The sequence below is a fragment of the Hemitrygon akajei genome, chromosome 3 (genome assembly GCF_048418815.1).
Source record: "Hemitrygon akajei chromosome 3, sHemAka1.3, whole genome shotgun sequence".
NCBI lineage: Eukaryota > Metazoa > Chordata > Chondrichthyes > Myliobatiformes > Dasyatidae > Hemitrygon > Hemitrygon akajei.
The window spans coordinates 185908248-185927171 of NC_133126.1; the positions used below are offsets into that span (position 1 = coordinate 185908248).

At 43.9% G+C, this 18924-nt stretch overlaps 1 protein-coding gene across 2 annotated transcripts in view; it reads right to left on the reverse strand.

The window, feature by feature from the left end:
• Positions 1-18924, reverse strand: part of wwtr1 (WW domain containing transcription regulator 1) — a 152728-nt gene that overhangs the window by 25510 nt on the left and 108294 nt on the right. For both annotated transcript variants that reach the window (XM_073041579.1, XM_073041580.1), the window contains one exon: positions 17532-17656. In XM_073041579.1, coding sequence (XP_072897680.1) covers positions 17532-17656 — 125 coding nt within the window. The remainder of the gene's footprint in view (positions 1-17531; positions 17657-18924) is intronic.

Below are 18924 nucleotides of genomic sequence, written 5' to 3' on the forward strand. Positions count from 1 at the left end.
GTCTTAGCCGGGGAAGTGGCAAGGGCTAGCTATAGTGTTAATGAATACGTTAGTCTCCTTGTAATTAAGCTCACATAAGTAAATGAGGTTAATTTAAGCACTTCACTTATATGTAACTATCCTCCACTACCTGCATTCTTCTGGGAAAAGTAGCCTGCTTTTTGGGAGAATTTATTACAGTTTTGTTTCCTCTGCTCTTTAAATAGATTCTGTAAACAGATATTGTTTGCTAAGAATGATTTGTCTGCTCCGAGCATATCCTCATATCCAGTTCATTGTAATGACGATAAATATTCTGAATAAGCAAGTTTCAGTATTGTTTGAGCATGTAGAAGGAGACCATTTAGCCCACTCAGTCAATCAATGCTGGTTCCCAGAGCAACCTCATGAATCTGATTCCCCATACCCTACAGAATGCTTTCTCATCTACCAATTCCCTTCCTATCCTCTGAAATCCACCTCTACCAACAACTAATTTACCAGTCACACACAAAATGCCGGTGGAACACAGCAGGCCAGGCAGCATCTATAGGGAGAAGCGCTGTCGACGTTTCGGGCCAAGACCCTTCGTCAGGACTAACCGAAAGGAAAGATAGTAAGAGATTTGAAAGTAGTGGGGGAGGGGAAAATGCGAAATGATGGGAGAAGACCGGAGGGGGTGGGATGAAGCTAAGAGCTGGAAAGGTGATTCGTGAAAGTGATACAGAGCTGGAGAAGGGAAAGGATCATGGGACGGGAGGCCTCGGGAGAAAGAAAGGGGGAGGGGAAGCACCAGAGGGAGATGGAGAACAGGCAGAGTGATGGGCAGAAAGAGAGAAAAAAAGGAGGGGGGAGAAAACTAAATATATCAGGGATGGGGTAAGAAGGAAACCTGATGGCATGAACATTGACTTCTCCAACTTCCATTAATGCCCCTCCTCCCCTTCTTACCCCATCCCTGATTTATTTAGTTTTCCTCCCCTTTTTTCTCTCTCTCTCTGCCTGTTCTCCATCTCCCTCTGGTGCTCCCCTCCCCTTTTCTTTCTTTCTCCTGAGGCCTCCTGTCCAATGATCCTTTCCCTTCTCCAGCTGTGTATCCCTCTTACCAATCACCTTTCCGGCTCTCAGCTTCATCCCACCCCCTCCGGTCTTCTCCTATCATTTCGCATTTTCCCCTCCCCCACTACTTTCAAATCTCTTACTATCTTTCCTTTCAGTTAGTCCTGACGAAGGGTCTCGGCCTGAAACGTCGACAGTGCTTCTCCTTATAGATGCTGCCTGGCCTGCTGTGTTCCACCAGCATTTTGTGCATGTTGCTTGAATTTCCAGCATCTGCAGATTTCCTCGTGTTTGCTTTTGTAATTTACCATCTTTGGGAGAACCTGGGGGAAATCAGGGGGTTACAGGGAGACCGTGCAAACTCGACACCGGGAGCGCTATGGGTACTGTTTGTACTACCTTGAGCTTCATTTTCTTGTAATCATTCACAGCAGAACAATAGAACCAGTGAAAAACGACACAAAAACTGATAAACAGTTAAAGTGCAAAAGAAAACAAACTGTGGAAATACAAAGAAATACCAGTAACAATTACAGTAAATATATAAATAGATAATAAAGCTGAGAATGTGAATTGTAGCATCCTCAAAAGTGAGTCTATAGGTTGTGGAATCAGTTCAGAGTTGAGGTGGGTGGAGTTAACCACACAGGTTCCGGAGCCTGATGATTGAAGACTAATAACTGTTCCTGAACCTGGTGGTATTGGACCTAAAGGTCCTGTACCTCCCTGCTGATGGCAGTGGTGAGACGAGATCATGTCCTAGATGGTGGGGGTCCTTGAGGATGGATGGTATCAAGCCCCCCATTTTTCCCTGAATCCTGCCCTGACCCATTTTATCCTGCCCACATTCCCAGGACAACACCCTCCCAACACTCATCACCAGGGATAATTTGGTGATGTGCCAAGTGGTTGGTGAGTGAAATATCTCATTTCGGGGCAGCACAGTGGAGTTGCTGCCTCACAGGCGCAGAGACCCGAGTCCAATCCTGATCTCTGGTCATGGATGTGTGGAGATTGCATGTCTTCCCTGTGACCACGGGGATTTTATCCAGGTGCTCCAGTTTCGTCCAGTATCCCAAAGGCTGGTAGGCTCATGAACCCCAGAAAATTAGCTTTCATCTGGATTGACTGGTAGATGGAATGCAAAAAGACTAAAATAAGGTCATTGTAGGATTGGTATGAACGGTTGCTTGTAGGTCCGCATGGACTTACTGGTCCAAAGGGCCTGCCTCAGGGCTGTACGACTCGAGTGCAGGTAGAGAATCTTGATACAAAACACCAACTACCTATCCAGCCGAGTTCCACAGCATTCTGTGTATTACCCCAGATTTCAGTACCTGCACCTTCTTGCGTTTGTGCATGACTCACTAGGTATCTTGTTTCAATCCTTTATGTTCTTAAATCCTCAAACAGAAACACCTCAAAAATTACCAAGGAGTTTAGCAAAACCAGCGTTGAGCAGTCACAAACAGCGGACAGCTGAACCTGAAGCTCCGACTGTTCCAGGTCCAGAAGCTCCACACAATTCCCACTACAAACCTTCCTTTGCCTCTTGCTGAAGCAGCTCTGTTAAAACCTACTGCGCTGACCTTTAGCTGCCTTTACCAGGTCGTGAACCTGAAACTAAACTTCCTAAACAAGAATTTCATTCTGTCATCTCTGCCGTTCACCTGTACTGAGCTTCCCCCTTCCTTGAAGGGCAGGTTGAACAGGAATCTCTTGTTCTTCAAACTTGCCCGAACTATTGGCAAATCATGCACTTTAACTCGTTACACACCACTGATCGTACAAGCGTGGAACGGATCATGTGTCCACGTGACTGATCCTACCTACAGAGACAACACAATATACTCAAAGGATTTGTGTAAGTCTTGGAAACTAGATGACAATTTTTAAACTGGCATCTTTGGTAGCACTGTGTGAGTTTCCTCGGGGCAAGACGGTTTCCTACCACATTACCAGGATGTACGGGCTAGGATTAGAGAGCTGCTCACATGCTATGTTGGCACCGGAGGCATGGCAATACTTGCAAGCTGCCCCCATTCCGCAAAATTACGTTTGAGTTATAGAACACAGAGCCGTCCAGCACAGGAACAGGGTGCTCAGCCCACACAGCTGAACCAATTAAATTAGCAATCAAGTTGCTAACTAACGATTCAACGTGCATGTGACAAATAAAGCTAATCTCTGTAGTTAACTGAGAATGTTAAATATGGCCGGCATAGTAGCGTAGCGGTTAGCACAACGCTTTACAGCACCAGCGACGAGGGTTCAAATCCCACTGGTGCCTGTAGTGAGTTTGCACACTCTCCCCATGACCGCATGGTGCTCTGGTTTCCTCCCACAATCCAAAGACCTACCGGTTGGTAGGCTAATTGGTGCTTGTAAATTGTCCTGTGACTAGGATTAAATCCAGGGGTTGTTGGCGGCGCAACCCAAAGGGCTGGAAGGACTATTTTGAACTGTATCTCAATAAATAAAGTATTTCTTGTGAATGTTGTACACCAGATGCCATGTACTTGTGATGTTGCTAGAAGTCTTTCCTTGCACTTAGCACACACGTTTGTGTGCATTTGACAACAAATTTGATTTTAACATATTTAACCTCCTCTAACCCCACATATCTTTGACGCCACTTGTCTTCCTTTAGTTCTGATCTATAATTTGCTTCATTATTTACAGATGCAGATTTACTTATCACATGTACATTGAAACACACTGTGAAATGTGTCGTTTGTGTTAACAACCAACACACTCTAGGGATATGCAGGGGCAGCCCCACGTGCTGCCATACATTCCATTGCCAACATAGCATGCCCATAAATGCAACATCTATGTTTTCAGCTGCCAAAACATTGTTCTAGAATTCCCTCCCTGAGATCCCTGGGCCTCTTCTCCCCTTCAGATCCACCTCTTGGACCAAGGATCTGGTTACCCACCCTGATGTCTCATCACGTGGCCAACTTTGGACTAAACTCCTGCGAAGTACGATTCTGGACTCTGGGATATCGTGATGTTGAGATCTTCATCCGTCACCTCCATGCTAGTTTCTTCGGCAAGGAGTCCTCACCTCCCCCACTCTCTTCACATCTTCAATAATCCCCTTCCTCTTGGACAACCACTTCGGGCCCTTTTTCCCTCTCTTGATCTTCCGTGCCTTGATTTGTCCACTCTGTGTCTCGCTCTAACATCTCCTCCTTCTAACACACAACTGTCCATTCACTTCATGCCTTGTGCAACATTGGCCCCTGCACCCGTCCTTTTGTATGTTTCAATACCATAAAAAGCAGTCTAAGAATTCTAGCTGTTGTCAGTTTTCTCCTAAATATCTGTTTGCTTGCATTGCAGATACTTGTAGCCCAAATTCCATGAACTGAAGATACAGTTCAGCCACGTTGGTGAGCCTGAAGTGTCAGTGAGGCTGAATGAGTAAGGAAGATAGATTTCATTCTCTGACATTCATCGGTAAACTACATGAGCTTTTACAGCAAATGTATTGGTTTCAATGTCACCAGTACTAGGACTAACTTTTTTTATATTCCAGGTTTATTAATCAATTGAATTTCAATTCTCTAGCCATCTTGTAATTCTAATGCTTGTGTCTAGATCAATGGTCTGGAACTCCAGCTGGTCCTCCAGTGCCCCACACATGGTATGTGCCCCTCGGGTATGATGAGGAGCAAGGAACGGCACAAGGACGACAACGGTTGTCTTGAACGTCCAGACCATCCTGAGGGTTCAGGACCTATTCCTCTGCTGCTTATCTGAAATGGGCAAAGTAACACAACTGTTGCCGTGACCACCGACTCCTCCATGCTCTACACAGCTCTATGTCTGGCCCTACTTCCTACACACCGCCAGCTCGGCCAGAGTTAGGGTTGCTAGTATTCCATATTGCTCTAGGGTTTCGTGGAGCAGAAGTGCATCCTCAAAGGCAATGCCTCAGTCGACACAGTAGGAGAAACATCAGGTGGAAATTTAAGAACTATTTTGTGTGTTTGTTTTAGAACTAGTTTATCCATTGGTTGGAAGATGGGGCAAACATTTGATCTGGTGGGTTACCACCGGCAAGTGTCCTGACAGGGTCACTAAAAAAATACTGGGTGCAAGGAGATATCTCCACAAGTTTACCCCACACACCATTATCATTACTAATAGTCCAGATATTATTGCATGCTGCAGCAACTCTGGCTTGGCAGAATTTCTCTGGTGTCCCAGAAAAAAAAACTAAGTTTAATGGTGTAAGCTTCTCTTAACGTCTGTTATTCTGACAACGTAATCCAATCGGTGTCAATAGACAATAGACAATAGGTGCAGAAGTAGACCATTTGGCCCTTCGAGCCTGTCATCTGGTGTCAATCATCTTCCCATGCCTACACTGCACCTGATGCTGGTTTAACTTGGAATCCTGTTGTAAATTAGCTCCAGTTTTGTATGTTCAAAGTCAGTGAAGGCTGAAGAAGTTGGAAAGGAACGATAAATATTGAGTCTTGAAATTGTGAGTTAATTATCATTAGAAATTTCCCAAAAACCTGAAGCATTGACAATAAAACAGATTTCATCTCCTTGTGACATTCTTGATTCCAATAAACCAGTTGATCTGTTGGAATGGCACAGCAGTCTAAGGGACAGTTCTGTGGTATAATGTTTGGCATAACACCTCACAGTGCCAGCGATCGGGGTTCAATTCCCACCATCGTCTGTGAGGTGTTCGTGTCTTATCTCTGTGACCACGTGCGTTTCCTCTGGGTGCTCTGGTTTCTTCCCACATCCCAAAGACGTTCAGTTTAGCAAGTTGTAGTCGTGCTATGTTGGTGTCGTAAGCATGGCAATAATTGTGAGCTGCCCCTCAGAGTATGTTGGACCATTGAAGCAAGCAACACACTTCAAGTTCAAGTTTATTGTCATTCGACTGTGCACATGTATACAGCTGAACGAAACAACGTTCCTCTTGGAGCAACGTGCAAAACACAGTACATATATTACATACTGTGTATAAAAAAAACATTAATATTAACATAATAAAAATTATTCACTCTATGTTCGATGTACATGTGACAAATAAATTAATCACTAAGATCTTTATCTTTAAATGATGTCTGTTGATGGAACTCTGCCAACTGTGATACCAGAAGGAAATCAGTGGTATAGTTTGGCCTGTTGGTCATGTTCTACTGACCTACTAAAAACAACACAAAGCACAAAGAAGCTTATTACAAACTTAAGAAATTCTGCAAATGCTGGAAATCCGAAACTTAACGTGCTTTTAACTGCCATGTTTGGTCTCACCCTATCCTTAATCCTTCTCTATTACTGAAAACTAACCCACTTTTTAGCCCAGAGCTAAAACATTAACCATAGATGCTGCCTCACCTGCTGAGTATTTCAAACATTTTCTGTTTCCTTCATATTTCCAGCATCTGAAGGGGATAAAAATTAAAGTTTAGCTCTATTTGTCACATGCAGGTCGAACAGTGAGATGTGTCATTTGCGTCAATGTCCAACACAGTCCCCGTAAATGCTGGGACAGCCCGCAAATGTCTCCATCAACTCTTTCCATACATCTTTGGAATGTAAGAAGAAGCCAGTGCATCCGAAGGAACCCCACGCAGGCATGGGAGAATGTACGGATTCCTTATAGACAGTGCTGGGAATTGATCCTTCATCTTCTAATTGCTGACACTGTAAACTAGTGGTCACCAACCCATCGATCACGATCGACTGGTCGATCTTTGAGACTTTCCCAGTAGATCCCGAAAAAAAAAGAAAAATAAGTACACAAATACTGTTGCGAGATTGTTACCAGGTTGCGGGGTTTTAGTTCCGTTCTTTCGGCCTAGTGCGCATGTGTGTAGCTCCCCCGCCTCGCACTACACAGTGTACTTCAGTGGTCCCCAACCACCGGGCCACAAGGAAACGATATGATTTGGCGATATGAGTCAGCTGCACCTTTCCTCATTCCCTGTCACGCCCGCTGTTGAACTTGAACACACGTGAGGTCATCAGTCGCCTAAACGCAGTGATACCCTCGCGCCAGGGATCACTGGTTGGCTTCAGGTAACCGGCTGCCTCGTGTGGCCAGCGGGAAGTGCCATTGGTACTGGCCTGGAGCGCGGACAGATGGGCGCCGTCTCTAAATCTGTTTACCACACCGAATGCTCGTGGGGAACCCGGTGCTAAATATTCGCAGATGACCTAATTCGGGCTCAGGGTTCCGTAAGTAGCAGAGCAGCTACCTCGCTGCGATCTACTGAAAGTCATCCCTTGCGACAAACCTTTGTCGGCTGATAGATCCTACAAGGGGGTGGGCACGCGCCCTGTCGCATTCCTCGCTCGGTCGGTCACTCTCTCCAGACTGCGAACGCTGCGGCCCCGGTACGGGGACCTCCGGCCCTTACCTCGCCCTCTCACCCCACCCACGACCTGCCTCACCTGGGCAAGGTGTCTGGCGGCGGGCGGGTGGGAGGCTGGAGTTCGGGCCCGGAGGGGAGACTGTCTAATGAGGCAACGAAGCACTCAAAACTGCTTCGGTACCCTGAGTCCAAGCACCCAGCACATAAAGACAAACCTGTTGAGTTTTTTCAGCGGAAAAAACGTGAGCAAGTGGGACAGAAGTGCTGAGAGCCACGAAAACTAAACTGTGGAATAGACTGGACATAAGGAACCCCCTTTGAGTATCGCTGTATTCCGGTCCTGATTAATACCAACACCTCCCCCCCCCCACCCCGTCAGCCGGTCCGCAAGAATATTGCCAATATTAAACCAGTCCACGGTGCAAAGAAGGGTGGTGACCCCTGGTGTACATACATTGTTTCTATTTCCAGGTTGCAGGGTTTTACTTCCGGTCTTTTCTGCCTGGTGCACATGCGTGTGACTAACTGATTTAGTAGGTTGATCTTGCCTTTCACTAAGGCCGAGGTAGGGGATCTTGGGCTTAAAAAGATTGGTGACCACTACTGTAAGCCAGTACTCCAACTGCTATGCTACTATGCTGTTCCCAGTTACTGTGTTCGTAACTAGGAACAGCAGGATATAGTTACCAAAAGCTGGGAGTAATGATAGGAGTGAGAGAGGAAGGAATTGGTGTTGGGTTTGATGATGCAAGGGAGAAACACCTAGCCCAATCGATGCTTTGCAAAGTCAACAGAGCTCCTTGCATTTCAAAGTGAGACAAAAAAGTCCCAAATAACCAATTCCTTAAAACTGAAAGAGCACGTGAGTTAACTTACATCTCGATCTACTGAAGATACCAATAGATTTTCCATGCTACTGGCCCTCTGGACTACCTCCAGGGCTCCAGTACTTACTGCATGCTCTCATGCCATACTCGTGAAATAGAGGGTATGTGTAAACATGTGCAAAAAACAAAACACAATCTACATTGACAAATAGAAGGAGCACACATCGACAATAAAAAAAATTGCTCGCACTTATGCCAGACTCCTCCTAACAGATTTCTGTGGCATTCATGAACTCAAGGCCTCAAGCCGCAGTCACATGTTCAGGCGCTTCGGAGCCAGTGTCCAGTCTGGAGTCAGTAGTGCCCCCTAGTGTTTGCTCTGCAAAAGACAAGCTGTGGGCGACTGCAGACTTCTGCAGCATTCGTGGACTCCGTCTAGACTTTTTTTTTGCGTGGCTGTATTTTACTGACATCTTGCATGTGCTGTGTGCGCTTTGTGTGACTGTTGGTACTGTGTTCTGCACCTTGGCCCAAGAGTAACGCTGTCTCAAGCACCTGTATTCATGGGTATTCAAGTACGACAATTATATTTGGATTAAACTGAACTTCAGGACTGCAAAGCACCTTACAGCCAACAAATATATTTTGGGATGCAGCAGTCCAAATCATGCACTGCATGCTCCCAGAAACAGCAGATAACTAACAAGGGAGAGGAGGCACTGCCCATGATTTAAGAGAGAATTCTGCTGCCCTCTTTTGCCATGGTGCCATGGGATGCCCTACTTAACAGAGCAGGCTTAAATTCTTAAACAAAACACAGCCTGTCAGCCAGTGAGGCTCTTCTTCTGGAGAGTGTAGGCCTTCACATTTCTGGAACAGGATACTCTGTTACTGGTAGTGAGCGCCGACATGAGATCAGTCCAGATCCAACACATTGTAGGTCAGAACTAGCGTGCAGCTTCCTCCACTCTGCTGACTTTCAGAAATGGAGGAAAACTGATCATGGACATGCCGATTCTTTTTAGCTCTTATGTTTTAATTTTTATGCTTGCTCAAGGCTGATTCTGGAGGGTTCTGATATCCAACCAGATAACTCTGGGTTTATAGAATTTCACCTAGTGATAGGTTCAAGGTCTTATTGGGAATTAAGGTATAGGTTTCAACAAGACCAAATTCCAGAATCCACCCTACGCAAGCCCAGTGTGAAAAGGGTTTCTGGTCAATCCTCAGGATGGCGAGCTTCTGTCTGTGAAATCCGACACTGAACAGGAATTCCAATAGCATTGACACAGTTGTTCAAGTGAAAGGGGAAGAGGTGAGCAGTTGGACTTAGTCAAAGTCAATTTATTATCAAAGTATATATACTGTATGTCACCATAAACTACCTTCGTGTTCATTTTCTTAGAGGCATTTAGAGGAAAATAAAGAAATACACTAGAATTTATAAAAGACTATAGGTAAAGAAAGACTGACCACAGCTAATGAGCAAAGGAGTCAAATTGTGCAAGTAAACAAGTAAATAAATAATACTAAGAACAGGAGTTGGAGAGTCATTGAACGTGAATCCATAGGTTGTGGAATCAGTTCACTGTTGAAGTGAGTGGTTTTCTATACTGGTATAAGAGCCTGGACCCATCAGATAAATATAATTGCAAAGAGAGTATGACAGTGCCCCTGCTTCCTCAGGAGACTGCAGAGATCATCATCGAAAACCTTGGCAAACGTCTATAGATGTGTGATGGAAAGTGTTCTGACTGGCCGCAGTGCGGCCTGGTTTGCGAACACTAATGCCTTTGAGTGGAAAATCCCACAGAAGGTAGTGGATTCAGCCCAGTGCATCATGGGTAAAAGCCATCCTAACCATTGACCACATCTACATGAAACATTGCCGTAGAAAAGCAGCATCCATCATCGAAGATCCCCAGGCCATGCTCTTCTCTTGCTGCTGCCATGGTAGAAAGTACAATGCTTCAAGACTCACATCATGAGGTTGAACTGTCACTACCCCCCAACCATCAGGCTCTTGACCAAAAGAGGGTAACTAGACTCATTCTAGTCCTGGTGTTCCCACAACCGATGGTCTCACTTTAAGGACTCTTTATATTGTTATTTTATGCTCTCGTCATTTATTGCTATTTATTTATATTTGCACTTGTACAGTTTTCTGTTCATTGATCCTGTTTAAAGTTACTGTTCTCTGGATTTGTTAAGAATGCGTACAGGAAAAAGAAACTCAGGGTTGTGTGTGTGGTGACATGTACTGTACGTACTCTGATATTAAATTTTACTTTGACTTTTGATGGTTGAAGGGTGATAATTGTTCCTGAACCTGGTGATGTGGGGTCTCAGGCTTCTCTGTCTCCTTCCCAATGAGGAGGGAGGAATGCCTGGATGATGAGAGTCCTTAATGATGGATGCTGCTTTCTTGTGGCAGCACTCTTTGTAAATGTGCTCAGTGGTGTGGGAGGGCTCTGCCTGTAATGGACTGAGCTGGTTGCAGAGAAGACATTGTATCACCATAAAGTGGAGTAAACTCGGGGATTAAAGATTCTGTTCAAGTAATCCATTCCAGATCATAATAACTATGGGTTCAAACAATAAACTTCAGAAAGCCTTTCCAAGTTTTCTTCTGGGCATCTGCGCTGAACATTCATTGCTTTGAGGGGAAAAGTAACATGTCTGAAAAAAAAACAAAAAGTTTAGCTAACACATTTTCTGTTTCATCACAGCAGCCCCAAAACTGAACCTGCATGGATTTAGATTCAGAGTTGCATTTGGAAACACTTTACAGATGGAGTTCTTTATGCAACAGGCAGCTTTAAGCACTTGTCAGACAGACAGGCGGAGAGATTGGCAGTGTAAGGACTTCAGCCCCAGGGAGGGAACAGTGCTCAAGTTGCAAACCTTTGTTAATATTTACTCTGGTTTCCAGCTCTCTTGGCAGACCATCACAGCACTTACGGGAATACAGGCTGACAGGCTGAACAGAGACAATTTGTTTGACCTATTCCCATAAAGAATGCATCACATTTAGATAGTGTCCTCAGGCCCCAGAGCACGGCTGTAATACAGGGCGGTGCACACAAACTGCTGGAGGAGCTCGGCAGGTCAGGCAGCATCTTGACAAAATGCAGGAGAAACTCAGCTGGTCAGGCATCAAATACTGCCCAAGTTGCTGAGTTCCTCCAGAATTTTGTGCATGTTAATTCCGATTTCCAGCGTCTGCGGAATCTATCGTGCTTCTATGTTGTAAAAGAGCATATGGAGAAGCCGTTTTGCACACAGCAAGCTCCCAAAACCAGTAATGAAAGAGAGTACTAGTGAAATTCATATCACTTTCTGGATATCCCAAGTGCTCTATGACCAATGATCATCTGACATCAGAGATTTTGGTTAAAACATAAATCCTGGTCTGGACCCAAGGCAAATCTAATCATTCTTAAAGCAGTGCCGTTGGCTATTTTAACTTCTACTTGAGAATGTAAAGGATACTTCGGAGTAATGACAAATGCAAACCACAGCACTCCCAATAGTACCGCACCCTCTCACTGGGTTCTTAGATCAGATTATATGATTGTTTCTGGTAGGGACTTGAGCCTCAATCAAGAATAGAATCAAAGCCCTGTTTTTGACACAAGTGAGCCAGTTTCCATCCATCAACACAATGTCAACATCCAGCACAATCTTGGCATCACCATAGTCTGACAAGAAGTTAGAAATAGCGGAGTAGAAACAGGGCTCCTACGGCACTCAGAACTGAATTGGAATTGGTTTATTATTGACACAATGTACTGAGAAACAGATAAAACCTCATATTGTTCATACAGGTCAAATCTTTACATAGTGCATTGAGGTAGAACAAAGTAAAACAATAACAGAATGTCAGACTAGAGTACTACAAAGATAATACAGTAGACCAGGATCCCTCCTGAGCTACTAAAATATGGCAAGGAAATACATCAGACGCAAGTACTTTGAATTATTTCCCTCATCTGTGAAGAGGAGATACAAGAAGTGTACTTAATCCACAGTCTTCAAAAAAGGAGGCACTACAGAGAGGTCTCGCTGCTAACTCTTTTTATGAGTTTATGTGGAATGAGCCGTCATAAGATGTGGTTGAAAGAGGTACAATAACATTTTAAAAAAACATATTTGGATAATTGCATGAATAGGCAGGTTTAGAGGGATATGGGAGAAACGTAAGCAAATGGGACTAGCTTGATCACAGCATGAACAAGTGGGCTGAATGGCCTGTTTCTGTGCTGTGTTACTTGGGCACTCTGTAACCGCCAGTGTCCCTCCACAGCCATCTTCTCCTGGTGGCTGAAATGCTCCTCCAAAAGTCTTAAAGGAAATCTCAGTCTATTAAGAGCTACAAGAAACACTACCCTATCGTTCCACAAATGCAAGTAAAGTTGTGTATAGGATGTTAAGAGGTATTGATAGATGGCTGATATGAGAGAGTGTAGTTTTAAAGTGATTGGAGGATGTCAAGAGAAGTTTTTTTTTATTTTAAACGGAGTGGTCAGTGTGTGGAACGCACAAGCAGCAATGTTGGTGGAGGCAGATACATTAGGGACATTTAACAGACTCTTATATAGGCACGTGGACGAAAAAGAATGAGAGTGGGAGGGGAGTGTTAGTTTGATCTTGGAGTAGGTTAAAGGGTTGGCAGAACATTGTGCGCTGAAGGTCCTGTACAGTGATGTACTGATCTGTTATAAATGAAAGTGAAGCATTGGAAGCAGCTGGCTTCTGTACATGGCCTTCTTCAACCACACAAAATACAATGACTTCATCACCATGAGGAAAATGGAACATCCTTTCCAATCTTGCTTTCTGCACAGAATTGTTCCCATTATGCATGAGGATATGAAAACCATGCTTCCAACTACCGGGGTCCACCAGAGACTGAGGTCAAACAAGGCTGTGCCATTGCTCCTTCCCTTCCCAGTTCTCATTGCGTCAATGCAACACCGCAATCTCCCCCACTAGAGGGAAACCAATTGGCAGAAATAACAGGGAGCTGTTCAACCTTCATTGCATCAAGCAAATCAGTGTAACTTAAGGGGGAAAATAAGGGCACTGGTGTTACCATGTACCTTTTGCCCGAGTCCTTCCTCAGAGAAGCTGTGGTGTTTGGAAGTACTGTTTTGTAGATGGCTAATACTGCCATACTGGGCACCAATGACTGAAAGTTTAGATGGTGCCAATCAGTTGATCTTTTTGTGCCAGATGGTGTGCTTCTTTAACAGTGTTGGGAGCTGCATTCATTCAGGCAAGTGGAGCTAGTTTTTATCGAATTCCTGTCTTATAGAAGCTGAGAGGTTCTGCAGTGAGACATTCATCTCAAGATGTACCATCTCTGACCTAATTAAGTGAGCTTCTGGTGAATGGTCACCCGAGGATGTTGATGGAAGGGAACTCTGGGGTGGTAATATCAGTGAATGCCAAGGATAAGTAATTGAGGTACCTCTTTCAGGATATGGCCATTGCCCGGCACTTCTGTGCCATAAGTGTTACTTGTCACTCATCATCCCTTGCCTGAATGTTGTCTAGGTCTTGTTGCTTCTGGACATGGGCCGCAGAATTGGAAATGGAATTAAATAACGGGCAGTCATCAATGACTGGGGAGGTATGGTAGCTTAACACTTTACAGCACCAGGTCAGGGTTCAATTCCCACCGCTGACAGCGAGGCCTTTGTACGTTCTTCCCATGACCATCTGTGTTTCCTTGTGTCGCTTCGGTTCCCTCCCACATTCCAAAGATGTACAGATTACGGTTAGTAAATTGCTGGTTGGCGCCAGAAGCGTGGTGACTCTTACAGCCTGCCCCCAGCACATTCCAGACTCAGTTGGATGTTGAGACAAGCAAAGTATTTTTTGACGTTTCAATACTCAAGCGACAGATAAAGCTAATCTTTGATCTGAACATTTCCACTTCTGACCTTACGTTGGAAAGAACGTCCTGAAGATGCAGTTGGAGAAAGGTGGGCCTATGACTTCAAGTAGTGTCTTTAAGATAGAATGATGGGCCTCCAAGAATCAGCCTATATGAAACTCCAACCACTGGAGTAGAGGCCAGCAGCAAAGATACTTGGTGTCTTTATGTGACAATCTAGAAAGGTCAGGTTTCTCCGAAGAATCACAATCAATTCTGGCCATTTACCAGATGTCCAATCATTTTCGTCAAGTATCATCCAATTCTGGAATTATTTAGGTATTCAAAGCTCAATATTATGCTTCTTTTCTCTTATCAGGGATATTTGGAAAGAGGCTCAGTAAAGCCATCGTTTTGCTTGTTGGCTTGAGTGCTGTCTCTGATAGGATGTACTGCTGAGGATTTGTCACATGATCCCAACATCCAATGATTCTGCCCCATGACTCCTGTCATTGATCCATCCTCATGATGCAATGCTGACTGGGAAATGGACCACATCCCTACTCAACTGGACTCTCAGTCAATCAACACATTTTACTTCCACAAATACTCTTTGTAATAAATAATTTAAATAAAGTGAAAAACATTTGTTTTTACTGCCCTGATGTTTTTCTTCCAGGTTGCTCTGAAGTACAGAAGATTAGCGTTCGTTTCCTGGAATCTTCAGGTCAGTGTAGGACGAACGCAAATGCCAGTGGTGGTATTATTAATTTCTAATCCCAGCAGTACACTTCACAATGGATCAATGTGTGGCAGTCCTGCTAGCAAAGAACACCTTCCTTACATTCCACTGCTCTAAAGTGACACCTTGATAAGTCACAGGTAGTAAGGAAACACTCGTCCTTTGTCATTTGGCAACATTGAGTCCATATGTCCACCACCAAGAGCATGTCTAAGCTTAATTGTATCTGACTAAATACTACCTTAACAGTGAGTTCCAGATATTTAACCACTTTTTATGTAAGTATGTTTTCCTCAGATCCCCTTTAAAAGTCTTTCCTCTTGCGTAAACCTATGCCTTCCTGTTTTAGATACCCTTACCATGGGAAAATTACTCTGACCATTTACCCGACCTAATCTTTATTATTTTATCTCAACCTCAGAATCAGAATCAGGTTTAATATCACTTGCTTGTGTCAAGCAATTTGTTGTCGTTTGGTAGAAGTACAATGCAATATATTGTATTTTTAAAGAACTATAAATTACTGCGAGAAACATATCAAAAATAAAGTAATATTGCAAAAAGAGAGCAAAAAAAAAAGTGAGGTAGTGTTCATGGGTTCATTGTCCATTCAGAAATCTGATGGCAGAGGGGAAGAAGTTGTCCCTGAAATGTAGCAGTGACAAGAGGGCATGTCCTGGATGATGGGGGTCCTTAATGATGGATGCCACCTTTTTGAGGTATTGCCTTTTGCAGGTGTCCTCGATGCAGGGGAGGTGCAGGTGCCACTCCTGGAGTGGCCTGAGCTTTCTGCAGCTTTTTCTGATCCAGACAGTGATGCAACCAGTTAAGAGCGCTCCCGTCTTCGCTCCGGGGTAGACAAATCCCGCTTATGCATTCACTCCCCATAACTAAAGTCCCACAGTCCAGGCAAGTCCTGGTGAATCTGCTCTGCTTCCATTGCAATCACATCTTTCCCTATCATATGGCAACCGGAACCGCACACAATACTCCAAATGCAGTTCAACTTTTAAAGTTATAGAACAACATCTCCATTTTTATATTCCATTCTACAGAAACAAGCATATCATTCTCCTTCTTTACCACTCTATGGTCCCGTGTTACTATTTTCAGGGAACCATGGACTTGAACACTAAGATCCCTCTGTTTACCAATGATTCTTCATTCACCGCAGTAGGTAGCACATCTGTATACAGAATGCATCAATTCACACCTACCAGGATTACATTCCATCTGCTCACATTCTGCCCAACTTCCCATCTGGTCTACACTCAGAGGCCACTTTATTAGGTACACCCGCTCGTTCATGCAAGTATGTAATCAGCCAATCATGTGGCAGCAAATCAATACATAAAAGCATGTAGACATGGTCAAGAGGTTCAGACCAAACATCAGATGTGGAAGAAGTGTGATCAAAGTGGCTTTGACCGTGGAATGATTGTTGGTGCCAGATGGGGTGGTTTGAGTGTCTCGGAGATTGCAGATCTCCAGGGAGTTCCACACACACAGCAGTCTAACGTTTACAGTGAATGGTGTGATAAACAAAAAGCATCCAGTCAGTGGCAGTTCTGTGGGCAAAAACGCCTTGTTAATGAGAGAAATCAGAGGAGAATGGCCAGACTGGTTCAAGCTGACAGTAACTCAAATAAGCAGGCAATACAAAAGTAGTATGCAGAAGAGCACCAGTGAACGCACACCATATTAAACATGGAAGTGCGGGGGGGGGGGGGGCTACCCCTGCAAAAGACCACATACACACACTGACACACACAGACAGACACACACACACACACACACACACACACACACACACACACACACACACATACACACACACATACACACACACAGACACACACACACACACACACACAGAGACACACACACACACATACACACAGACACACACACACACACACACACACACACACATACACACAGACACACACACACACATACACACAGATGCACACACACACACACACACACACATACACACACAGACACACACACACATACACACACACACACACACACACACATACACACAGACGCACACACACACACACACACACACATACACACACACAGACACACACACACATACACACAGACACACACACACACACACACACACACAGACGCACACACACACACACACATACACACAGACGCACACACACACACACACACACACACACACACACACACACACACACACACACACATACACACAGACACACACACACACACACACACACACACAGTGGCCATTTTATTAGGTACAATAGATATCTAACAAAGTGATCACTGAGTGTACATCTTGCCATAGCCTTAGATAAGCTTCATCACTATTCAAAAGGCCCCTAATTTTTCTGTTTTCCACAAATGTATTAATCATGGTGTATCATTATCCTTGCACCATCTTTCTCAAGACAGTCAAAGTGTGTGTCAAAAGGGGTATTTCTGTGAGAAAACCATAGCTTCAGGCTCCGCTGTCATGCATCAACCAGAGGTCCAGATAAAACGTGGTTAGATACACAGGAAGTAGAAGGGATGGGATGAAGGCAGCTCAGTCCAAGTTATATGGAATGGGCTGATTACCCCACTGAGACTGTTAGGAGTTAAATTTCTGCAACAATATCTGAGAGCTGCTTATGACATTAGCTCTGCGGTTTATAGCAACTCACCAGGGTTTGGATGAGGCAAGCCCATGGATCTCTGCTGCAACTGGTTTGATGTGCCGGCTGTGTTCAGATTCATCTGGCTCATGGTCTTCCGGGGATCGTGCCATGTTGTTATCCTGTCTACATGGCTGTAACAAAAATAAAAGCTGGATGTTAGATTCGATGCCTTCTGATCCCTTTCTGTTGCCAAATAAACACAGCACATTCATCCAGTCCACGATCCACTATCCACTTCCATGCAATTGTTTTGGTCAATTGTTTCTGTCACATATGTCCAAAGTTAAGTTAGCTCGTTTTTATTGCCATATAAATCCTGTCTGTGACAGATGCAAGTCTGAGGCAGCTTCCTTGACACATATGTTCTGGTCTTGCCCTCTTTTGGAAAAAGATTGGAAAGATATTTTTGATATTATTTCAGCAGTTTTGCATATTGATTTACAACCTCATCCTATTACTGCATTTTTTGGATTACCAGTGATGGACTCTAGTCAATTATCCCCTTCAGCTTGCCGTTTGATTGCATTTGTTACATTAATAGCCAGAAGATCCATTTTATTTAAATGGAAAGATTCTAATCCCCCTACTATATTTCAATGGTTTTCCCAAACTATAACATGTTTAAACTTGGAAAAAAACTAGGAGTGGCGCTATCGACCCTTCGGTTAAATTTGAAGAAACTTGGAGGCCATTTATTCATCATTTTCATATGATGTAAGCTGACCTTTTCCGAATCCTTCTCAATAACTTTTTGTTCGTGTATAGAGGAGCGGAGTTAATGACAAATAATGATTTTAACCGATGAAACATGACAGCCCAGCTTTTGTTTTGTTTCGTTTTGCTTTTATTTTGTTTTTTTTTTAGTTTAGGGGGAATTTTTTTTCTCTTGTTAAAAACTTTTTAAAAAATCTTTTTCATGTTTAGTCACTAAGAGATTGGGAGGCTTAGATTACACGCGTTACTCGGAGTCTGTTTCTGTATACATTAACCGTTAATAATGTAATCCTGATCTCTTTGTAACATTATCATTGTTATGCTTATCTACTCAAAACTCAATAAAAAAAGATTGATAAAGAAAGAAATGTTTCTGTCACACTGTATTGATCTCTACTGAGATTTCAAATCTGCACTCTTTGACACTGTACGTGCTACAGCCAGAATTTTGGGATATTAACAGGAGTGTTTGCCAGGCTGGGTTTGAACCATGAGAACAGAAGTAGGTCATCTGGCCCGTTGAGCCTGCTCTCCCATTCAATACGATCATGGACTCGCCTCCCCATTTATAAAGTTCCATATCTTTAACTAGTGGACTTGGAGGAGAGATGTAGACCAGGTGGACACAAGTGCAGAGGAGACCAAAGACGAGGATGGATTTGAATGCAGAATCTTTACTTGTGGA